Source organism: Oryctolagus cuniculus, chromosome 11 (genome assembly GCF_964237555.1).
Source record: "Oryctolagus cuniculus chromosome 11, mOryCun1.1, whole genome shotgun sequence".
Lineage (NCBI taxonomy): Eukaryota > Metazoa > Chordata > Mammalia > Lagomorpha > Leporidae > Oryctolagus > Oryctolagus cuniculus.
In genome coordinates this window covers 15,665,088-15,689,992 of record NC_091442.1, presented here as the reverse complement: position 1 = coordinate 15,689,992, position 24,905 = coordinate 15,665,088, and the positions used below count along the sequence as shown (strand labels likewise).

Genomic DNA, 24,905 nt, shown 5'->3' with positions numbered 1-24,905 from the left:
GGAAGATAAATGACTTGCCCAAGCTGGCACAGCTACGAAGAGGCAGAGGCGGGATTCAAACTAAGGACTTCAGATGCCAAAGCTCAGACTGTTTTTCTCTAAACCAGGCTGCCTTGTCAGTTAAATTCCTCTATCCCCCATCATGGTTGCCACGAGACTCTAACCATCTCTTCATCATCATCAATAAATATTTATCAAGGACCATGCCTACTCTGCTTTCTCTTGTTTCCACAGCAACACACTGTCAGAGTCACGGGAGGATCCCGTGCTTAAAAGAATGACGCTGTGATGTCCTCTGATCATGGCTCTGAAAGGTGACAGTTACACTACTACAGAGGACATTGTGTCAGCTGGCAGCCTGGTGCGTGCAAGAGCTGCGCTAAGAACCAGCAAGGAGCAATTAAGAAACAGAGAAGGACCATGGGTTGTAACCCAAGAAGATGGGCTGTGCCTGCTACGTGTTCCCAATTGTTGTGGGAACAGAATCCAAGCCGGGTTTGCACATTAATTGTTCTTCTATTAGGAGACAAATCAAGCACTCCAGGACAGAAAGCAAGATTCCACTGCGCTGTTAACTGCTCCCCAGAGGTATCTGGCAGTGACTATGACTAGGCTGCCAACAATCGCAATTTCAAGTCAGTCCCCTGGAAGATGTATGTTCACTCTCAACATACAGATTCTAAATACTAAAACCCACTAGTAAATGCACTAACTGACCCCCTATTTGCTTACCTGTCTCCTTCCTCCCCAACCCCAAATCGTGTTTCCCCATACTGCTAACGGGCTATTTTTAGATGTTATTTTTACTATCGACCCTTACAAAACTCGTCATGGCTCATGACACACACATTAGAGGAGGAGGAAATTTACTTTTGATGACAAACTTCCACCCCTGACTTCTGGACACTGTGGCCAATATGTTACAACAATACATGTAATCCCCAACTATGTGCCGGATGAAAGCTTACAAATTGAAACTGCTTTCAAAACTGGGAATTTTCAGATCAAAAGAACATGGAAAACACACCGCTGAGCTTCAAAATGTAACATTTACCCAAACTTGCCGAAAGTTTTTAAAAGGATACCTGAAAGCTATCTTTATATCTATGCTGCATTTGGATCTCAATGATTTCAGAATTTAGAAGTAGAGTGAGAAGGTAAACCCATTTTTAAAAGTGACCATTTGCAGCATTCCTGCATTTACAAATGCAGATGTTCATGGAGAAACCAAGAAAAATCGAATTTAAATGGTCTAGTTAGCATTAAGCCAGAAAGGAGAGGACAAATATATACAGAAAATCCCTATTTCTACAAATATGAGAGGCTTAGCATGCATCAAATCTCCAACACAAGATAATCTCACTCCTTTAAGGAGCCCCGAGAACGAACGCAGCCACTTGCTAAATATATGCTACAGAAGGTTTGCAAAAGCCAGCGCGGCTCAGGTAGAACAGAAAGAAACATAGGGTGTCTTAACAGCGGATTTCTTCCCAAACTGTTCTCTAGCATTGCTTTTCTTTCCCGTGAGTGCCCAAGAGCAAACAAAGAAAAGGTGCTTGCTCCTCACACTTCTCTAAATGTTTTAACAAAAGGCTGCTGAATAAACACATTACTCATTTAAAAATTGAAAAGAAGTTCTATGCCTGAGATGAAAGCAACCAGATTTGCATTTGAACAGTTGTGGGCGAGCGCCACCTGGCGGGAGCATCCGGAACGAGCTCGCGTTCAGCACTGGACAGCTGCCCGAGCAGCTACGGGTTCACCCAAGAACCACTCGAGGTCCGCGGGCGGGGAAGATTCTTTTTTTTTTTTTTTTTTTTTTTTTTCTTGTTTTCTGCCGCGGGACCGACAATACCATCAGCGCCTGCTCTGCCGGCCAGGCCTTGGAGGTTGGTAAGATCTGAGTGATTCACGACGCCCGGGTTCCCAGGTCGGCCGAGAGCACCGTCCCTCCAAAAACGAGGACATTAAGAGCTGTATACAGAACACGGCCGCGGCGTCCCAGTCCCACCCCCACCCCAGCCACAGGCACAGGCTCTGGAGGGCCCAGCTCCAGGCTCCGCAAGGGCAGGCCAGCGCGTCTCCAAAGGAGCGCCCCTCCCTGCCGGCCGCCTCCTTTCCGCGGGAAGACGCAGGGGCCCGGTGCTGCTTAGGAACGCACAGAGAACCCTCGCCCAAGTCCCACTGGCTCAGCTCCGCATGGCCACGGCAGCGCCCGGCGGGGCCAAGAAACTTCAAGGTGAGGCTGAACTTGAAAGTGTCCCTGGGCCATCTCCAGCCTCCTCTCAGCGGGCAGAGGGCCCGGGGATGTGGAAGACCCCCCCACACACACACACACACTCCGAGCGGCGGAGGCAGCGGGCCCACACACGCGCCGAGTTACAGCTAGGAGAGCCCAGGTTGAACCCTGACACCCGAGGGACCCGCCTCTGCCCGCCTCCCGCCTGTGGCCAGACCCAGACACGAGTCCCCCAAACTTTTCAGGAGCAGACCGGCCTGCGGGTCCGAGCCGCTCCACGGGCGCCCGTTCTCTCCGGGTAACAAACCAGGGGCTGGGCGGTGGCGCAGCTGTCCCGGTCATCAACGCAGACCCTCCCCCCCGGGCACCTTCAGCGGGGAGCTTAGGGGCCACGGCGCGTTGGCAGCAAGTCCAAGGCTTCCCACGTCTCTGAGGAGAAAAAGCCAAGCCAGGCCACGGCGCCCGCAGCTTCGGCCTGCCCGAGCCCCGCGCTCCCCGCCGGAAGCGCGCGGCCCAAGGCGCTGCCGGGGACCCGCCGCTCCTCGTCTCGCCGCCCGATTCCGACAAGTGGGAGACAGCGCGTGGAAATATTCCCAACAGCCGCGCAAAGTTACTCCAGCCCGGGGGGCCGGCGGGAAAGTAAAGCGGAGAACTTCCCGAGCCGCGGGCTGCCGAGGGACATCGGCGGCCGGGCGCGCCGGGCACGGCTGCCCGCTCCTGGGGGCCAGCAGCCGGGCTCGGGCCACCGCCGGGACCCCTCGGCCCGCGAGCCGGCACAACTTTCTCCTCAGCGGGTCCCGCGCAAATCCGGGAGCTCCGGGGAGCCCGCGGCGGGCGCACTCACCTGCGGCGCTCTGCGCCCGGGCCCCGGGCAGAGGCGGCAGCTGCAGCCGCAGAAGCAAGCTGAGGGCGAGCGCGACGAGGCTCGCCATCCGGGCGGCGGGCGACTCAGTCCCTTCCCGCGGGGGCCCGGGCCGGGACTGGGACGGCTGCGGGGCGGCCCCGCATCGCCGGCGCGGCCGCGGGCTGTGCGCGTTGCTGGGCGCCCCGGCTGGCTCGGTTCGGTCTCCGGGAGCCGGCGCCGCTGCGCTCCGAGCCGAGGCGCGGCGCGAACTGAGGCAGGAGGCTGGGCGGGGGCGGGACGCGGGGGGCGGGGGGGGCGGTGTCCCCCGAGTCCTAACGCCGCCGCCGCCGCCGCCGCCCGGCCGCTCCGCCTTGGCCGCGTACACACCCCTGCGCGTACGCCCGCCCCTGGCACACGCGGGTCCCGCCGCGCACCCTCTCCGGGGCTGGCCGGCTCGGAGCCGCTCGCACACTCACGCGCGTACCCACATCGCCCTCGCACCCGCACAAGCCATGGGGTCCTCGCTTCTTCGCCCCGCACGGCGCCACGCAGCCAAGCATCGTCTGCCCTGCGGGGGCGCAGGTACGGGGGCGGTCGGGAGAAGGAAGACTGGGAGCTATGTTTGAATTCCGGGTAGGGGAACAGGTGGATGGGGGCAGAGGGGAGATGGGGCAGCTTTCTAGCTTGGGTGGGGGACAGGTGAACCGGCGGGGGGGTGGGGTGGCGAGCAGCTCTCTCCGCTCTGAGGGGCCCAGTGGATTGCGGGGGCGGGGGGCAGGCGGCTGCTGGTGAGGGTCCTGGACACACCCGGAGATGAAAATCTAAGAGCGTACATACATGTGTTTGCGTGCACACACACAGTGCTGGGCGCATCTCTGACTACGCCGCAACCTCTTGCCTCCCATCGCCATCAGCCACCCTACCTGCCACCCGCAGTCACCCCCATCTCGCCCTCATCCCTACCCCCACGCAGGAGGCGATGCAGACCGGGCAGGAGGCACCCCCTCCTGCTCTGGACGCTCGCGCCCTCCCTTTCTCGGGAGACAGAACCGGGTAGGTTTTTCCCTTTTCTTCTCGGTCTGAACAAAGACCTGGTTGGGGCTGAAAGCCGCAGATGAGAGTCAGAGCTGTCCCTCACTGCTGTGCTGGGAGCAGGGAGCCCACGGGGAAGACAATGCCACGAGGTTTTGGCTGGCAGGGGGCTGGGGTGTAGACACCTGGAGTGGGGACACCGGGACATGCTCAGGGGACATCAGCACAGCCTCCCTTCTGGGCAGGGGCTCCAGGGATCGGATCGGACAGCCTGTCGGAGAGTAGAGGGAAAGTCAGCTGGCCAAGCTCTGGACTGGAGATACTGGGGCTGAGAAACACACAAGGCCTCTCTCCAACCCCAAGGCCTTGAATACAGGCCCAGTTGCTCTGCACATCCCACCCCTGTATTCCCAGGCACGTTATTCCACTCCACCCTGGGCTCCCCACCACCACCACCTTGAAAGAGGTGTAGCCCCTGCACCAGGTGCTGGCCTAAGCCCTGGGTCCCAAGGAGCTACCAAGGAGGTTGCTCAGAGCCCTGCCTGGAAATCGTGGGATGCCACAGGTCCTGGGTGGGGGAGGGGCAGGGGAGAAGCCTAGGAGGCGAACCTTTAACTAGCAGCTTGGATCCTCCTGATAGTTCAGCGAGTCTTTGCAACGCCGTTCCCCTCCTGCTCTCTGCACTGTCTCTGGAGACATGGCAATGAACAGCCCTCCAGGACCCTTGGGAAAGCAGGCACCTTCTGGCTCAGAGCTGCCTGCCAGCTGTGTGCTCCAGCACACTCTCACTCAAGCCCTTTCGGGCCAATGAGCTGTTAGGGAGCCCCCATGGAAGGGACTTGACCCAAGCCCGGGACCTGGGACTCCCTCAACTCATGGCTGATCCAGCAGCCAGCCTGGGCAGGGAAGAGGTTTCTAAGCCACTGAGGAGCTTGGTGTCACACTTGTAACTTGTCTCGGATCCCTTGGGCCCCTGACAATTTCCTCCGTCTTCCTGCTTGCTGGAGAAGCATAAAATAGCAGCTCTCAGCTCTCCAGAGCACGTGCTCTCTCGCACCCTCCCACACTCACTCACGCTCCGGGGATGCTGTATGTATCATTGCAGGCAGAGCTCCCAGGTCTGAATGGGTTCATGGGACCCCAGGGTTGGGAGAAACCCATTCCAGGGATAACCCCGCTGGCAAAGCAGGACCTGAACCCACACCAGGCCTTCCCTACCCGGGTGTGTGGTCCTGCACCACGACCCTGCATGCTCTCTGAGCAACCCACCCCACTGGAATCTGTCCCCTTAAAGCTTCTGCACCTGCCTCTGCCTGTTTCTGGAAGGCTCCATCCCACATCCTATATCCCTAGGGCTTCTCTCTGCAGCTTTGGCCAGCAGGCTCTTCCTGACCAAAGCCCCCTGGATTGGTTGCTGCGGGATATTCTTCACATGGTGGGGGTGTTGTCTCCTCTTTGGTCTGTTCTACGGAACTACATTCCGGAAGGGCACCTGTGTGCTTCACATAGGACCGCGCGGGGTTGGAGAGAGAATGCAGGCACAAAGCCAGAGATGCCCTCCGCACTGGCTGGGGGGTGGGGGGCTTCACGGAGAACGACAGCACATCTCCCACTCCCCAGCACTGGGAGCCTGGGTGCTGATTACAAAGGAGGAGCCACTCTCCTGTCTGCTCCCATCAGCCTGCAAGGCTGCCACATGACTCCGCGTGGGTGCTTGGCTCAGGGCAAGGGAACCCAGGCCTGGGGAGAGCTCGTGGCATGTGGGAGGAGTGGCATGGCCCTGCGTCCTCTGGCACCTCTGCTCAACCAGCAGGCCTCCTAGGGCCACTGTGCCTTTAACTTTGGGGGCCCTTTGGAGAGGCCTCTTGGGGCCTGTTTCCCAGTCTGCATGGGGGCTTCCCTTTCATCTCTGGTGGGAACAAGTCTGCAGTGGTTGTTTGATGCAGAGCTCTTCATCCAAGTGCAGTTTCCGGGGAAGCCTGAAACGTGGGGCATCCTTTCAGCATGTGCAGGGGCCATGTGCAGGTTCTGTGGGTTTGTGGCCAGAGCAAATGTGGTCTTGGCCCTCACAATGGTCACAGGCTGGACAGAGGATATAAAGGCATCCAGAGCTGGCCTCACTGTCCACCCACCCCCAGGGCAGAAGCAGAGTTCCAGGGGGACTCTTTGGGCCCAGGTCCCTCACTTCTCTGTGGGCAAAGGCTGATGAAGCAGCTGTTGTTTTGTGCCCACCTTATACATGGGCAAACTGAGGCTCCAGTGGGGCAAAGACTTGTGTGAGGAGGAAGGAAGGGCACTTCATGTGCAGAAGGGAGGTGGTTCCACCGCTGTGGCCCAGGTGGCCACTGGCCAGGTCAGTTTACAGCTTAGAACCTTCAGGGCCCCAATCTCTCAGACACCATGTTTACCCCACTCAGCTCCCACATCCAGAGCAGGTCCCTGATCACAGAGAGTTGTCGGCACTGCTCTATAACAGAGGTCAGTGGACGCCCACCAAATCCAGCCCCTGCCTGTGATTAAAAAGCTCAGCTGTGCCACAGCCATGCTTGTTTGTGTACTGCCCCTTGCTGCTTCTTGCAGAATCTCCCATTCAACAGCACTTCTCTGAGAGCATAGAGCCACAGGCTACAGCCCATGGGCCTAATCCACCCTTCCCCCCTGCCTATCTTTATAAATAAAGCTTTATTGGAGCACAAACCCATTGATTCACTTCCATATTGCCTGAGTTCTGCTCTCTGACCTAGGGCAGCAGAGTTGAGTCCTCCAGCCCACAGTGCTGAAAATTTTACAGTAAGTTTTCCCGCCCCTTCTCTGCAGACAATCTCCCAGTGCCCTGTGGCCATCACTGATCTAAAACTGGTTCTCAAAGTGTGGTCCCTACACCTGCAGCATCAGCATTACCTGGGAACACATTAGAAAGTCAAGTTCGCAGACCCCAAATGTGCCAAATGAAATGTTGGGGGCTGGGGCCCAGGAATCTGTCAGCCAGCTCTGCCAGTGATGATGAGACACGCTCAAGTTGAAAACCATGGCTGTGCAGCACCCATTAGGGGATGCCAATGCATGTGTGGCACAGTCTGAGGGCCAAGGGGCTCCCGTGGGGAACAAGAGTTTGAGAAGCCATCAGGAGGTTAATAGGCCATCTGCCACCTGGTCCCCTCTGCACAGAGGCCTATGGCAGCCATGGCACCGAGCCCGTGCCAGCCCAGAGAGCCCCTCGCACCAGTCACTTGTGTGGATGCCCAGGCCCCGCAACCGTGTGCCCCACCCTCCCACGGAGTTGTCAGCACATTTGGAGCCGTCTCCACGCATAAATTCCTGGACCAGCTGTCTCTTCTAATCTGGTTGCAAGATGAAACCATTAATAGATGTCAGACACATTGGCAATGATCTCTTCATTAATAATTTCCTTTCTGGGGGAAAAAATTAGTAACAAGCAACCATCAATAATTCAGAAATACAAGTTAACCTTTCTATTAGCACAGTGGCTGTGCTCACACCACAGACCCCTTCAGAGCCAGGAGTTCTGGCTTGCATAATGTTTTGACAACAGGAATATTAATATGCATTCATGCTGTCTGTCAAGACATGCAAACATAAATAACCCAAATGCAACTTAGACATCCTAAGTATGTTTCAAGTTTAACCCCGTGATCCCACCAGTTTGCTTGTCTATAAAAGCATGTGCTATCCAGTAAGATTCTCTCTCCCAAAGCCAGCCTTTATGAAGGAATCCGTTGTCAGTTTGGGGCCTTGGCAGTTGTATTTTGCTTACCCCCAGTTCACACTCCCGCTCTCTGGTTTCCTCCCTTCAGTGCTCTTTGGGGACAGAGAAAGTTCGTGGGCACACTTCCAAGAGGCCTTCGTGTGCATGTTGGCCGTGCTGCAGGTACGCAGCCTCCGTTCCTATGTCCTTCCTGTTCCTCTAAGCCATGTTCCAATTGGAGAACGCCCCTCTTCCAGGGAGGCCTTGCACCTGCTCATTCTTCACACCTCCATTTACCACCCAAGTGACCACACGCTGGTCCCTTTCTCTCTCCAAATCTGTTTCCCCATCTGTGAAATTGGGGCAATTATTCCCACCTCACCGAGCTGATGGGAGAATTAAGGGAGTTAATGGATGTGAACACGCTTAGAGTTGGGCTTGGCCCACTCAGAAGATCATTTCCTCTCTTTGTTTTCTGCTTGCAAGTCTTAGATTCACCACACCACCCAACCTTGACCACTGGCCAACTGTCAGACACACCTGGCCAACAGCACAGCATGGAGAGCCAGCTGCCACCTTCGTGGGCCAAAACACCAGCATGCAGACCAGTGGATTGGCAAGTAGATCTCATTGTCTGGGATGCCTTGAATTTAATGCTTGGGCTGCATCTAGCCCAAGTGTGATCTGTCAAAGAGCCATTTCTTTTAATTAAAAAATACTAAGTGATATGTGGCAAGCACCCAGCATGGATCTGTGCACCTGCTTCACACAGCAACCTTATGCCAGGCAGTAGGAACGTCAAGTTAAAGGGACCCCATCCACACGGAGCCCACAATGGGAGGTCGCCTGAGTAAGAGGATGGAGTGTCAGGGTTTGAATGAGAGCCATCAAACGTAACTGAGACATGGCCCAGCCTTTACTTCTTCCTTCTATCAAAGAGCTTCTCTGATCAAACAGGAGAAAAGCCACCATTCTTTTTGTTAAAGATTTATTTATTTGAAAGGCAGATTCACAGAGAGGTGGGGGTGGGGGTCATCCATTTGCTGGTTCACTCCCCAGATGCCACAATGGCCAGAGCTGCCCCGATCCAGAGTCAGGAGCTCCTCCCCACGCCACCCAGTCCCCTACACCACTGGTCCCCAGGCCAGCGTCCTTGCAGCGACCTGGTGCTCACCAACTGGACACAGGCCTTTTCAGAACATGGGGGTCCTTTTCAGACTCTCAGCCCCGGGGCCAGCGCTGTGGTATAGCAGGTAAAGCCGCCTCCTGCAGTGCCAGCATCCTACATGGGCACAAGTTCAATTCCAGGCTGTTCCACTTCCGATCTGGCTCTCTGCTATGGCCTGGGAAAGCAGAAGATAGCCCAACTCCTTGGGCCCCTGACCTGCATGGGAGACCCAGAAGAAGCTCCTGGCTCCTGAGTGGCACAGCTCCAGCCATTGCAGCCAGTTAGAAAGTGAACCAGCGGATGGAAGACCTCTCTCTCTCTCTCTCTCTCTCTCTCTCTCTCTCCCTCTCCCTCTCTCTCTCTCTCTCTAACTCTCTAACTTTCAAATAAATAAATCTTAAAAAAAAAAAAAGTCTCTCAGCCCTTCGACTGGACCCTGACTCCACCTTCAGATTCCAGAAGGTTCCAGGCAGGGGCAGGCCCATAACCAAGATGAGAGGAGAACCCGTTGCGTCTCAACACCTCCTTGCAGCGACCTTCAGCTCCTCATTGACCCCAGTTCCATCCCGACAGAGGCCACAGCAGTTGTTAGAAGCTCCAGTCATTGCCCAAGCTCTCACTCAACCAGAGTCCTTCACGGATGCCCCCAGCATACACGACAGAGCCCTTAACACAGCCCACCCGTCCTACCCCTAATTCACCTTAGGCTCCCCTCCATGTGAAGTCTCCCCAGGTAGAGAAGAAAGGAAGGACTTTCCAGGTGACTGCAGCAGCTGCACAAATGCTCAGAGATCAGAAGGCACTGCATGCTCAAGCAGGTGCAGACATGGCACGAAAACTGAGGTCTTGGGGCAGTGGCTCCCTGTACTATGACTTCACCTCTCCACACCCTGCTCCCATGACCTCCCTCCGGACCTGCGCCTGTGTAGTTCTCTCTGGGATGCCAGACCCAAAATTCCTCATCTCTCCTTATCCTTCAGGGCGTGGCTTTGAGGTATCCATGGGTTGCACTGTAGGGGCCTAACATTTGTAGATCACCTTCTCCACAAGGAGAGAAGCCTCAGAGGGTGCCAGGATTGTGTCATATACCCTCACATCTCCAAAGCAGGCCCCATCCTTGCATACAGCAAACACTCAGTGTTAGTTAAGACTAAGGACACGTTTACCTGCCAGGGTCAAATACATTCAGGATGAGTTGTTCCCAAGCAAAAGGGAGAGTGCCCATTTATTGAGAGATCTATAGGGACACCAGCTCATCAAAAAGGAACCCCAGCAAAATTCCCAGGTAAGCAGGATGAGGTTTGCCATTGTGCCCTGATCTGAGGACCCACCAGGAGCGATTGTTATTAACTCGGCTTTTCCTCACCCCGGACTCCTAAATCCAAGACTTCAGGAAGAGCCTAGAAATCTGTCCTGTTCATCAGACTGTACCCCAGGGAGTCCTGTGAAAGGGCAGAACTGGGCACATCTGCCCAGGCCAACACAGCTGCCCTGGAGACCACCCTGTGGTCAGAGTGCTGGAGCAGCTGGCAGAGAGGAGCCATGAAGAGGAACCTGTCTGCCCACAGTGCTGGGCTGCCCCCCTACAGGGGCCCAAGTGCCACAGCAGAGGCCAAATTCCGAGAAAGAAACAGTACCAAGATATTTGCCATGGAAATGATGCAGAAAGCGTCCCTGTCTTAATCTTGGAAAACTTCCCTCAGACCTCAGCTTTACAGAGTGGCTCAATCAGAATCTTTGGTTCATGACCCTACTTTCATGTTTCCCTGCATGAGCTGATATGTGTTTGTTAGTTTGATGTATGTATTTGTTATTTTCACTGACTGTATTTTGGCAGGTTGTGGGGGGCAGCCCGGACTGGACTGAGTTACTGGAATTAAGACTTGTTCTGTGCATCTGCTCTCCCACAATGTGGCGCTGGGAGAGGAGAAAACAGCTTCTACACAGCTGCCTCCAGTTCAGCTAATAAACTGTAGGACTTGCTCCTGATTGGAGGAGAGCAGCGTGCTCGGCGTGTGGGCAGCCGAGTTAGGATTGGCGGAGGAGGACTATAAAGGAGGAGAGAGACGGCATGCACCAGGAACATCTAAGGGGAACACCTGTGCAGCCCCCGAGAGAGCCGGCCAGCGGTGTGCCGCTCCCCTGCGGAAGTGGGGAATGTGGCCAGGGGGAACTGCCCTTCCACGGAGGTGGAAGGGATAGTAGCCAACCCAGGAAGAACCAGCAGCAAACCCGGGGAAGGCCGAGCAGACGAAAGAACAGTGCAGGGCTTAGTGTCGTTCCTCCATGAAGAGGGGGAGCGACATAATGGTGCCGTGACTCGGATATGAAGCCTAGGCAGGGCTTAGTGTCGTTCCTCCACGAAGAGGGGGAGCGACATAATGGTGCCGTGACTCGGATATGAAGCCTAGGCAGGGTTTAGTGTCGTTCCTCCACGAAGAGGGGGAGCGACAGCAGGTGCCTATGGGTCTTCCACCCACCACAACTACTGAGCCCTTGAAGGTCAAAGAATGCTGCCCCCAACACTCCAGCCCTTGAGAGCTGTCAGGAGGGCTTGTATTGGGTGGGGGACTCCAGAGCTGACTGCCGCTATGGTGGTCCTCAAACCTGCTACTTACCACAGTCAGCTGGGAACCCACCCTCAGCCTATATGAGCAGGACCCAGGCAGCAGAATCTTTTAAATCTCTGGTTATCTCCATCAAGAACTATGGCCAGGGCTTTTCCTCTAGAATCCTTCCCACCGCGGGGCAGGGGGCGAGACCTGAATCATCCAAGGGCTCTGTCCCCTTTATAACCCAGGAGATGCCGATCCTGTGTGCCCAGGTCAGGTGTCCCTGCACATCAGGGACAGTGGTGAATCCAGTGTGCTGGCCTCGGGGCCAGGACATTTGTCCACACGAGTCCCTGGACAGCACTAGCACTAGAACCAGCAGGATGTGCGTTAATCAGTCACAGAGCAGAGCCGGGATCTCCGGAGGCCGCGGTGGAAGGGAATCTCAGGCACAGAGAGTGTGTGAGCAGCCGATGTGCTGTCAGGGACAGGGGAAGTGGGGAGCTTCTGCGCCTGACTCTGAGCCTGCTGAGGCCACGTCTACCTCTTGCCCATTTTGTGTCTCCAGGGCCTAGAACATGTGCAGGATGAACCCTGAGCCTGGGACACGTGCACCTGTTATGTCTCGGGCAATACACTTTCCTACTGGCAGCAGATGCCCTGCTCAAACAAGCTAGAGAGGACTCCAGTGGCTTGTTTAGCTGAGAGATTCCTGAGCACCTTCAGGTAAAGCTGGATCTAGGTACTTAAATGATGGCCTCTGGGCTTCCTCTCTCAGTATCTCAGCTGTGCTTCTTTCTGTGTGCAGACACTGGACAGTGACAGCTGTGTGAGCAGTTTCCACAGCATGGCACCCTCAGTACACGGGGTCATCTGCAGCACCTGCCAAACCCAATCCAAAACTGGAAACCAGAGAAGACACTCAGTGACTGCTTTCATTTCCCATTCTACTTCCTGAACCAGCCCATTCGGCCAAGGAGGGGGACGGGAGCTACTAATCGCCCAGCCTAGGCCGTTTGCCCCAGCTTGAGGGTCGTCGCTCTGACAGCCCCTTGAAGACCGAGTAGGGAGTAGGGTGTTTTCTCCCGGTGAAACACAAGCAGTACAGCAACATCTGCCTACCACATTTACTTATCCAAGTGCCCAACGCCTGTAGAGACCTCACCAGTTAGCTGGGTTCTGCCCTCCCCTGACCCTCATTCCAAGCCCCCTTGCCCATGCAGACCCAGGGATTTTTACACACCCTCCCTGCCCTCTGTACCAAAGGAGGCATTACCCTGGAGATGCTCACAGCACCAAGTTACTCCATTGCCAATCCCATGGGATAAATACCAGTTTCTTAAATTTCAGAAAATAGCACCTACCTAAGAAGTATTTTATCACACTGCACAGGAATATGTTTCACCCAAAATGGTAGCTGAGAACTTAGCCCCTGTGGGACCAGGTCACGATGGTGGGGGGGGGGGGTCCCCCAGACATGCTGACACTGTCGCTGGCATGACAGGCCATTCCCACATCAAGTAAAACATTGACAAATCATCATTTCTACAAGCTAAAATAATGCTAACAACTGAAGGCAGAATAGGAGTGGGTTTGTCAAAATGAACGTGAAGAATTGAGGGTACAAACTTGGAATGTGGAAAACATCATCTGGGAACCCAGACCATCCACCTCGTCTGGAGTGCGGAGTCTGGGTGCTGGTTTGAGGACAGATTGTGCCCTGAGCCCCGAGGGCCGTGTTGGGGAGAGGGCAGCACAATGCCCCTTCACCGAGAGCCCTGCACATTACTGTCTGCCAGTGGAGATCTTCGGGGTGGCGCTGAGGTTTAGCTTCTGCCTCTGGAGTCAATGTGAGGGTTTGTGCCACATGGTGCACACAGCTGAAGGCCATCAAGGCAGGATTTGCCCTGCATGGTCTCCTACCGCTCCCCAATCACAGGTGAGGCCACTGAGGCACAGGAAGCTTGGTGGTTGGGGCTTAGTGAGGATTTTAGCTTTGGTTTTCCTCTCAGCAGTTCCTGGACCTTCTCAAATCACTGTAATTGCATCTCCCAAATCGTAGGCTAAGAATATGGCAATCAACAGGCAACTTGAAGTCTCAAACCCCTTGCATTTTACAGGTATCTCAACAGGGTTCCGTTTACCCAGCTGCCGGATTCTCTGCAGTCGCTCCTGGGCTTGGGCCTCTCCCCAGGCAGGACACTGTACCGTTGTAGCTTGGGTTGCTTTTGTTTCTTTGTGGGTTAGCTTTCTGCACCTGCGAACAGCGCAGACCTTCTGCCCCCCAAAGCACCCAGGCTAACAAACGGTAACGCTTCCGTGGTGCCCAGCCCCTGCTGGAAATAATTCTTATTTCCCGTGAGACACACACTAAGGACCTCTGAATGTCTTAAACTTAAATACATGGAATTTCACAACCTCTTAATAATCAGATTTCTCCACTGATAGGATTCAAAACAAAATCAGCAATTGACAAGTGTTAAATATTTCCTTGCTGCTAATCATGCTCTCCCCAGCACCATTTTTTCCCTCCTCTAACTCTTCTAACATGAATTTATTTTCTATTTGAAAGCCAATCTCTCTGGTTATTAGATATTCTCCCTGCTGTCACTATCAGTAAATTATTAAACAGCTGACCAAGCTTTGTTTTAAAATGATTCTCTTATGAAGCCCGGTGATATATTCACCATGAATACTGAATGGCGCCGTGGTCTCTAAGGACAAGTGAATGATTCCTATTTACTACCTTTAGCAAAATGTGTGTGCAATTAGCAGCAAGTGCCGCCTTGGCTCACAATTCCTGGAGAGGCCTGTGGCCGATTTCCGTGGAGGGCTCCCCCACCTCACGACACTCCCACCTGGGAGAAGCAGGTGAAGCTTCTGGGCCATTCGCGAAGTAGCAAATAGACTTCGCCTCCCTCCCTCGTCTTGACACCCCAGGGTCCCCGCATGCCTGTGGGAACGCCTGCCTTGTTTAACGGAGCAGCTGGCTCTAAGTGGATTTCCACTCAAAGAAAATGAACCTGATGGGGACAGAAATCACCGGTGTCCCCTCTTCCTTGTGGGTAAGCTGGAGGTCACAATTGCTGCCTTGGGGATTCCAGGGTGGAAACAAAGCGCTGGGCACTCACGTGGCAGTAGTGGCTCTCAGGCCCTCAGCTGCTTTTTTTCCTACCATCTCCTGCACTGGACCAGCTTTTCTGGGTGGCAAAGACAGACACCCATCTCAAGTTGACCTCAGCCAAACAGAAGAGCTGTGAGCTTACCTCATCAAGCAGGAGTTAAACAGGCAAGGCCCAACCATAACCTGGAAATCAGAAATTGCTCTAAGTCTTTACAATGGAGACTAAATGTCGGCAGTCAGTTATGCGGATGACATAGGAGTTAGGAAGCCACCAAGGGGTGAAGTGGCAACCCAGACATAGCAGAGACCAAGAAGCCACTAGCAGTCCAAAGAGGGAGGGACAAAGGTGCTGGAGGCCGAGGACTGGGGCAGCTGATGCCAAGGAGGGCACTGCTTTACTGCTGGAGAAATGTCTCAAAGCAGACGCCCCCTGCTTTTCCCCTGCCCACGCGTGCAGTCAGTACCTGGGGAAATTCAGTCACCAGGGCTCACCCCTCTGAACGCGGAGCAGGGATTAGAGGTAAGGCACGGATCTGAAAGTAGACAGGCTCAGGGTCAGCCTTGGTCACCAGGACGCTGCCAGCCCCGTTCCCCCAGCACCTCACCACTTACCGCAGAACAGAGCGCAAGGCTGAGTGGACCCCAGCATGGACCCCAGCTCCATCTTCAAACAGACTGCGGCATTCTTCACTCCAATATGAATGACCCTGGTTGGTCCCAGGCTTCTCCCGTGAACCAGTGACGGTGGTTGGGCTGTGGAGCCTTGTGAGCTGCCTAACTTGAATCAGGTGCCCATTGTTGCGGCCAGCAGGGTTGAGTGTGAGAATCAGGTGGGGCGGGGGAGGAGAAAAGAAAAAACTGGTGTCCCCAGGTCAAGATAGGCTTATTCTCCCAGTGGACGGAATTGGAAAGTGAGGGAATGTGGTGGAATGAGAAGGCCATGCCAAGGTGGCCACTGGCAAGCAAGTGTCAGTTACTCAGGAATGGCTTTGAAACACACCTGGCAATAGAGTCTGCCTGGCAACAGGCTGTGATTGGTTGGGGCACAGACCGCCCCTTGACCAGATTGGCTGGTCTTGACTATATAAGATGTTATTCCAACTGTAATAATCGAGTCTGCCTCAAGCCTGCTTTCACCGGACTCCAGGGGTCTGTGTGGTGACTGCGCGCCTCTTGCCCCCACCATGCTGCTCCTCTCAGAAATGAATCCACTGCAACTTTGTTGAGAAATCTACGGCAACAAGGGAGTGTGCTGGTCATTAGCCCTGTGCACTGAATAGTTCCAATTCTCCTTCCAGAGATATGGGTGATGTTTCCCCATTCCCTTAGAAGTAACGACTTGACTTGCTTTAGCCAAGAATATGAGAAGAGACACCCGTTGCTCTGCTGGACGCTCTAAAGCAGGGAGCAGTAGGCCATTTCCTCCTTGCCTGCGCCACAGCAACTGGCAAAAGTTTCAGATGGTGGCATGGGGCAGTTTCTGGCTAGTCCCCAGGGAGCATGCGATGTGGGCCAATAAATAAACCTTTGTGTCTTAAGTCACTGCAATTTGGTGCTGATCCCTCAAAGCATAGTAACCTGGACTGTCCAGGCTAATTCTATAAAAAAAGGTACTTCAGGGGACAGCGCTGTGGCACAGTAGGCTAAGCCTCTGCCTGTGGCGCCTGCATCCCATAGGGGCGCTGGTCCGTCCTGGCTGCTCCTCTTGCAATCCAGCCCCCTGCCTATGGCCTGGGAAAGCAGTGAAAGATGAACCAACTGCGTGGGCCCCTACTCCAGCATGGGAGACCTGGAAGAAGCTCCTGGCTCCTAGCTTTGAATGGGCTCAATGCCAGCCATTGTGGCCATTTGGGGGTGAACCAGCGGATGGAAGACCTCTTTCTGTGTTTCTCCATCTCTCTGTCTATAACTCTGCTTCTCAAATAAATAAATAAAATCTTTTTTTTTAAAAAAAAGGCACTCCAAGCAGTGATTCTCTTAAACTTTGACCAGAGCAGCTGGCCATCATAATATAGCTTGTCACTGCAGTCTTGAACAGCTAAAACTGTCAGTAGATGAGACAGAAATTGTGTATTACCTGTCATTGCTGGCATCATCAACCACGAAGTCACCCTTGTGTCCCTCACACTTGCCAATGTCTTTGCCCAGCCTCATCATGATGACTGTAATAAAAGCTGCCATTTGTTGAATCATTTACCAAATGCCACACACCATATAAAGCATCTCCTGGCATATTATTTTCACAAGTCTGTGGCAAGCCGTCTTGCCCCAATATTTCAGATGTGAAATCCAAGGCTCAGGATAGCAGTCTACTGTCCCCAAAGTCCCATAGATGCTGAAGCTGGAGTTCAGCTTGTCCTGCTCCCAGAGTGGTCCCATTGACTTCACCTGGCTTAGGGCTCAGCAGCAGGTGTTGGCTGAGTCAGGAAGAACCAGATGGTGACTTGAGCAAAGCAAGCCCACCACTGACTATGCTCCTACAGGAGTTGACTTATTGGGGTCCGTGCTGTGGCTCAGTGGGTTTAGCCATTTCCTGTGACACTAGCATCCCATATGGCACAGGCTCCAGTCCCAACTGCTCCACTTACGATCCAGTTCCCTGCTAATGCACCCAGGAAAGCAACGGAAGATGGCCCAGATTCTTGGGCCCCTGAACATGTGTGGGAGACCCAGATGAAGCTTCGAGCTTCAGCCTGGCCCAACCCTGGCCATTGCAGCCATTTGGGGAATGAACCAGCAGATGAAGAAGGCTTGCTCACTTGCTCTTTCTCTCTTTTTTTAAAAGGTTTGTTTGTTTGTTTATTTGAAAGTCAGAGTTACACAGAGAGAGGAGAAGTAGAGAGGGAGGTCTTCCATCTGATGGTTCACTCTCCAATTGGCTGCAACGGCTGGAGTTGTGCCGATCTGAAGCCAGGAGTCAGGAGCTTCCTCCGGATCTCCCACACGGGTGCAGGGTCCCAAGGACCTGGGTCATCTTCCACTGCTTTCCCAGGCCACAGCAGAGAGCTGGATCGGAAGAGGAGTAGCTGGGACTAGAACTGGCACCCACATGGGATGCCGGCACTTCAGGCAGGCCAGGGCGTTAACCCACTGTGCCACAGCGCCAGCCCCTCGCTCTTTCTCTTTGCCTCTCCCTCTCTCTCTGTTACCTCTGCCTTTCAAATACATAACTAAATCTTAAAAAAAAAAAAAAAAAAAAAAGGAGCTGACATACTGAAAAGTGGATGCCTGGCCATAGTGAAGAATCCGGCTGCCATCAGTCAATCCCATATTTTAATTAATGACCACGTTTTCCAGCAGGCTGTAACAGGAAGGAACGAGATAGGCTGTATCCATCCGTTAGAATGAGAGGAGGTTCCATGGAGATTGTGGAGTCAAAATCCGACCCTGTTCTTCTTCAGAGGCACTGGCCTGCGTCACACATATCCCTTCCTCCATGCCTGAATCTGCACAGCCTCAGGTGAGAGCACTTGCTATCTGTTGGAAAAATAGTCCAGTGTGCGGAAGCAGTTTTTTGATAAGGCAGTAATTACTGGAGTGATTTTAACAGGTACAAAGGCATTTTTAATAGTTTTAATTATTCAGAAGCCTGATTAATTATCTAGTCCATGGATCAGAGGCCAAAGGGGAATAAAACTCTATGAAAATGGTTACCATGACAGGGTGAAGGGAGAACTCAGCTGCCTTCAAACAGCAAGCTGCTCTCTGTGACATTCTAGTTAAATCTTTTGTGTCCTGCAGGGCTCATCCTACAGAGAGTGAACCACTGGGCTGGACACGAAGAGACCTGGGTCCCAGGGCTGGCTCCACCACTGAGCCACTGCATCCCTGGCTAATTCACTTTCCCTTACCAGGACTCTACATTAAAGGAGAGGGTGAGGATGTAGGGAATGCAGCAGTTGGTCTCAAGGCCTCTGGCAGGAGCTGATTCTCCATCATTCGTTGGAGCTCAGAGAATCCACTGAAATTCTTTCTCTGTGGACAATGAAAATCCGGGGAAAGTTTATGAACCTATTTGGGGTTAAGAAAATAGTTGAGCACCTGTGTAAGATGGGTCAGCCTGGGAGGGGGTGACATGACCTGTGTCAGGCAGATGAATGTGTTCCTGTAAGGATGGATGTCTGCTTTTGGGTAGAGAAAAAAAAAACAACCTCCCCTCATTGAGCATTTATTGAGCACCTCACCTATACATGCAGAAACACAGAGCATTTGCATCAAGGATCCCTTGCTCAGGCAGCCAGCCACTGGTGGGTCTATTTGGATGGTGGTGGCAGAATATTCTGGAAGCAGAGACATTGTCCATGTTGGTTGCCTTCGTGAGTTGTGCCCTCAGCCTGTGTGTGAAGTTTCTCTGAGACCCCTTGATGAGACCGTGTCAGAGGCCATGTGGGCTCAAGGGTTTCCTCAAGGAGTAACTCGCCTCACCTCCAACACAGCTCCGCTGGGTTTCATCCAGGTTCAAGGGGCAGGGATCCCAACACGAGAAAGTTCCCATAAGCATTGAGAGACCTGACAAAAGCTTCAAATGTCTTCTCTTGGAGGTTCCTCCAGCAACACACAGTGAGTGTCCCCTTGGCTGTCTCCTGGAGCATTGCACAGTGGTTAAGAGCATGAGCCCGGGAGCTAGATTACTGGTTTAAATCACAGCTCTGCCACTCTCTGGCTCTGTGGCCCTACACAAGTCCTGTAACCTCTCACTGACTCCTTTGCCATATATGTAAAAATTGTTATAAAAATTTAAATGAAGCATCGTACATGGACTTAATGTGTGTGCCCCTTCCCGAATTCATGTCAAAATTCCAATATGATGGTATTTGGAAACAAGACCTTTTTGCAGTAATTAGGCTGTGAGGACCTAGAGAACAGGGTTAATGTCCTTATAAGAGGCCAGACTGAGGCTGCACTGTGGTGTAGTAGGTAAAGCCACTGCCTGCAGTGCCAGCATCTCATATGTATGCCTGTTCAAGTCCTTTCTGCTCCACTTCCCATGCAATTCCCTGCTAATGTGCCTGGGAAAGCAGCAGAAGATGGTCTAAATACTTGGGCCCCAGCACCCATTTGGGAGACTCGAAAGAACCTCCTGGATCCTGGATCCTGGCTTTGGATCAGCCTGGCTCTGGCCATTGCAGCCATTTGGGGAGTGAACCAGTGGATGGACGATTCTCTTTCTCTTTCTCTTTCTTTCTCTAATTCTGATTTTCAAATAAATAAATAAATCTTTAAGGAGAAGAAGAACAGGAAGCCAAGGGTCAGATGTTTGGCACAGCAGTTAAAAGGGGACTTGAGATGACCACGTCCCATATCGAGTGCCTGCATTTGAGTCCCAGCTACTCTGCTTCTGAGTCCAGCTTCCTGCTAATGCACACACATTGAGTGATGTCTCAAATAGTTGGGTCCCTATTACTTATGTGGGCGAAACCCAGATTGAGTTTGGGGCTTCTGGCTTCAACCTAGCCCAGCCTGGCTGTTGTGGGTATTTGGGGAATGAAACCAGCAGATGGAAGATCTTTCTTTGCCTCTGTCTCTCTTTCAGATAAACAAGTTAAAAATAATTTTTAAAAGATTTGAGTCTTTAAAAAAGAAGAGGGAGAGGAAAGAGAAGCAGCAGCGAGTATCACGCAGAGCGGGTTAAACCACCACTTGGGATGCCGCCATCCCGTATCAGAGCACTGGTTCAAGTCCTGGCTACTCCACACTTCTGATCCAGCTTCATGCTAATGTCCCTGGAAGGCAGCACCTGATGCCCCAAGTGCTTGAGTCTCTGCCACCTACATGGGAGACCTGGATGGAGTTCCTGGCCCAGTGAGCCACTAGACAGAAGATCTCCACCACAGCCCCCAGCACATCTCTGTCATCCTGCCTTTCAAATGAATCTTGGAAAAGAAGGAGAGATAGGCGTGCTCACTAGCACTCTTTCTGCTCTACACCAAGGAGCCATCAGTCTGCAGCCTGGCAAAGTGCTCTCACCAGAACCTGACCCTGCCGGCGTTTGATCTCACACGCGTCCATTGCTTACAAGCCGCGCAGCCCATGGTAGTCTGGTGGTAAAGGAGCATGACCTGAATAAGCCTTGTCTGTGCACAGGACATGTGATAGAAATGATTGATAAATAATCGCTATCTTGCTTTGTGCAGTTTCTTCAATTCCCTAGCATTAAGACAGCCCATTTCTAAAATGGGATAGTAACCCTTATATATGTATTTGACCAATATTTACTGAGCTCCTTTTAAGTGCCCGTCACTGCTTTGGGAGCTGAAGATACTGCATTCAATAAAACAAGGTTCCTGTCCTTGTGGACTTTGCATTCTTGTGAGTGGAGGAAGTGGACAAGAAGACAACCAAATAAACATGACACTGAAAACACATAAGGCAGATTCATGTAGTACTGTGTGCTTTTTTAACATATGGTGGTCAGGAAAGGTCATGATGACATGAGCTGTGATCTGAATCAGCTGAGCAAGTGTTCTGGAGGCAGAAAGTAGAGTCCACTCATGGAGTATAGCAGGTGCAAAGGACCTGAGGTGGGACTATGCATTCAGATGCAGGGAATAGCTATGAGACCACTGTGGCTGGAGCAGAGCTGGCGAGAAGAAAGCAGTGGGTGGGACTGCAAGGGGAGATGCACGTCCTGGAGCCCAGAGTCTCACAGCCGGGGCAGGACACGGGGAGTGTACAAAGTGTGCTCGGGAGCCATCAGGGGGACTCGCGGGAAGAGTAACAAGGGCTGACACAGACACAAAGAACCATGACCCATAGCAGAATGTGGTGCACTGGGGACACACGAAGCACTCAACCAGTTAGGGAGTGAGGTTATTTCACACTTGAGAGTGCAAGAAAGCATCAAAGAGGAAACTGTTTGAACTGAGTAGATATGAAACAGGAAGAAGCCAGGAAGCCCAAGGAAAGCTGTGAGCCTAATGTTGATGTGATTCATTCATTCACTCGTTCATTCATGCACTCACCACTGTGCTGCACACTACACTAAGTGCTAAGAATACAGTGATGTATCCGGTTTTTCCACCCAGCACCTGTCTTCAGGGAGTTCACTATGCAGGATGTATGGAGTGGGTGAGACTGCTGTTAGTCCTTGTTAAGCCACCAAGATTCTGGCCTTTTGTGTTATTGCAGAATGACATCCTTTGGTGGTGGTCTCCACTACTGAATGAGGTGCTATTTGCATGTTAGCTTCTCCATTAAAGACAGGCAGATAATTGTCACGCAGACTGTGACACGATGACATTCTGCCTGGTTGAGACAGCTCCATCAGCAAACCCACTTCATATTTCCATAATCAGCTTCAAGAAAGCCAGTGCCACACATTTGGCGAGGGTAGTATCAAGGTCCTACTAATGGTTCATTGTCTCAAAGTAAAGCATGAAAAGCAAAAATGGAATCTATGTGAAGACTGCAAGCCATCCCAGAGAGGAGCGACCTGGCCCCTGTGCTAACCAAGCTCTTCAAGGAGTGCTTATTTTGTGCCAGGGATTTTGCTAAGTGTTTCACAATCAGTGGCTTGTGTCATCCTCAAAACGGTCTGCGGTCCCCGTTCATCCTGGTTCTTCAGGGTGCACTGCCCGCATCCAGCTGCTACTCGGGCAGGACCTGGCCTGTGGGCTTTCTCTTCCTGTCACTCCCTCCCTACACGGACCATGTGGCAAGCCAGGAGCATCAGGAGATTCACACCTCCTCCTTGCACACGTTCTCACACATGCCCATGCACAGGCATGCACTCGCGTACAAGAGCAACCCTCACTCGAGGATGGATGGGAGTCGGGGGTGAACACTGGAGCTCCCTCATCCCTTGAGTGTGTGTCTTACATGGTCTCCCAGAGCCCCCCAGCGGAAGTGAGCTTATGGCACCCAAAGTGCTAAGTTTCCTGGTAACTCACCCACTTATCACCCACTTCTCTTTCCTGTCTCCCTTTACTACTCATCTACCTTCACCTCCCAATTCACTACTTGCTCTTAAATCCTTGTCTCTGCACTCTGACCTCAGAATCAGCCCTTAAGGCATTCTGGTCTGGCTGAAAAGCCCACGAGAGCATTTCAGGCATGGAAAGCCAAGACACTGTGGCAAAAAAAAGGCCTACATGAAGGACCTTGGTGGGTGAGATCCCAGTGGAAAGAAGTGGCCATCAAAGAAGGATGTACTTTTCTCTGAAGGGAGGAGAGACCTTCCACTTTGCTTATGGCCTTGTCTAAATACTGATGGGGACTGTGGATTCAAAAGCCTTCCATAGCCTGTGCAACTCATGTCAAGAGCCTCAGGTGATCATTGACATCATATCTAAGAGTGTTAATGGTTAAATTAACAACAGGAGTCACTCCGCACTAACTTTCCATGCAGAACCTCTGTCCTCAAAGAGTTGTATTATGAGAGTTAGCAGTAAAACTTGTTCTCAAAGATTTATTTCATTTTAGTATATTAAGTGGAGGATATTCTTATGTCAAGTAAGTTTCAGTTATGCCTTAGTGTCCAACTCCATTGCTTGTTTTCTTAGGTGCTTCCTTAATTAATGATAAAACTTGTTCTCAAGTACTTACTTTCTTTTAATGTATTAAATGGAGGCTATTCTTATGTCTCACAAGTTATAGTTATGTCTAAATGCTTGCAAAAGATGTATCATTTTTGGATGCTTCTTTAAAGTTAATTAAGTTTCTAAAAAAAGGAGTGAAATTAACTTCAAAATGCAATGACTTTGAACAGCCCTTGTCTCCACTGTTGAGGAACGTTTTTTTGTGTGTGCAAATTGTTGAACTCTTTACTTAGTATAGAGTATAGTATAGAGTTGGTCTTCTGAGTATAAAGTTAATTGAAGATGGATCTTAGTGGAGAATGGGACTGGGAATGGGAGAGGGAGGAAGATGGTATGGTGGGAAGAATCACTATATTCCTAAAGTTGTACTTATGAAATGCATGAAGTTTGTATTCCTTAAATAAAAGATTTCTTTGGGGGAAGAAAATCCTTGTCTCAGAATCTTCCAGATGCACAAGCAGCCTTGTGAGGGAGCAAGGTGCATTATTACCACCCTTATCTTACAGTCAAGAACTGAATCCAAGAGACTGAATAAGTTGCAACCTCACCGAGCTGGAAGGTGGTAGATCCTGGCCTCAAACCCAGCCACCAGACTCCAAACCCCATGCTGTTAACCCAGAGCTCTGCTGCCTCTGGCTAAGATAACAAACCCAAACTACTCTGCCCCAGCCTCGTCTCACTGGCTTTGTGAGACACCCAGGTTGGGGCGGGGCGCCAGGGATGAGCACACATTTCTCCAGGTTCATCGATAACCTCCGCTTTGGAGAGTCCAGCATGTAATTCAGAAGTGTGTCTGAGAAGGTATTTGATGTGAGTTTCAATGCAGTGGCAGCCACAAGGTGATCCATCAGCCAGCTCTCTTTGACAGAGAATTGATCTCCCGGGTCAGAAAGCAAACCTCAATTTACGTAGGATGCACTTGGAGAGCGCCCTCTTAGTAGCACACGGAAGATAAAGCACAGTCAATGACAGTTCTTGTCAATGAGTTTGTTGTGGCAAGAGGGGCCCCGCGAGGCTCCTGCCTGTGAGTGCTGACACTCCAGACATATGGCTTTTTGGTTTTGCCTTTTCTTTTTTTTTTTTTTTTTTTTTTTTTTTTTTTTTGCTGTTGTATGATAAACATTTTGCCCGAGTCTTTTAGCCCTGCCTGTCAATTCCTTGATGTTTATGTTTCCGAGTCCTCTTTTGATCCAGGTATCTTCATCTAATAGCACAAAAGCAAAATGAGCGCTCACTTGGTTCCCAGGCCATCAAGCATTCTCTTCCTTTCAAACTGATCTTTCTGATTTTTCAATTTTGTTTCATGTCTGGGTGAGCAATTTCAGAACCACAAGGCTGGTGAAGTCTCAGCTTCCCCACTCAGGATTTCTTGCCTTTGCACAAAAAGAAAAAGCCCGTTGTAGCAAATTGTCTGTGTGATTCATTTGTTGTAGGCACTGATGAAAAATATTTTTTTCTTAAAGATATTTTCACAATCCTGGACCGTGATGATAGGAAATAACCTGAAAAGGTGAGGAAAGCAAGATGTTAAAATTTATAGATTTATTTTGTCATTAGAAAATCCATCCTTTTCGCTTTGGGGGGAAATTTGAGCTGTAGAAGATGAGAAATTGAGGAATGGAAGATCTATTCAAAACTGCCTCCATGGCTCAGAGTGTTGTGTTTTCAAAATACAAGTTTATTTTTCTTATGGCAAGGTTTCC

General features: G+C 51.9%; 1 protein-coding gene and 1 long non-coding RNA gene across 14 annotated transcripts in view; one reads left to right on the top strand and one right to left on the bottom strand.

Annotated features, from left to right (window-relative positions):
• The window catches only part of PTPRT (protein tyrosine phosphatase receptor type T), a 1,128,555-nt gene extending 1,125,219 nt beyond the window's left edge, over window positions 1-3,336 (bottom strand). For all 12 annotated transcript variants that reach the window (XM_070051826.1, XM_051846098.2, XM_070051827.1 and 9 more), the window contains exon 1: window positions 3,084-3,336. In XM_070051826.1, coding sequence (XP_069907927.1) covers window positions 3,084-3,171 — 88 coding nt within the window. In that variant the 5' untranslated portion in view covers window positions 3,172-3,336. The remainder of the gene's footprint in view (window positions 1-3,083) is intronic.
• Window positions 3,337-3,443: 107 nt separating this feature from the next.
• Window positions 3,444-20,332, top strand: LOC127491112 (uncharacterized). Of its 2 annotated transcripts, XR_007919617.2 has the most exons (4): window positions 3,444-3,665; window positions 7,931-8,004; window positions 17,966-18,125; window positions 20,199-20,332. It is a non-coding gene; the product is annotated as an uncharacterized lncRNA (long non-coding RNA). The 2 variants fall into 2 exon arrangements; XR_011379886.1 differs by lacking the exon at window positions 7,931-8,004.
• Window positions 20,333-24,905: the final 4,573 nt, after the last annotated feature.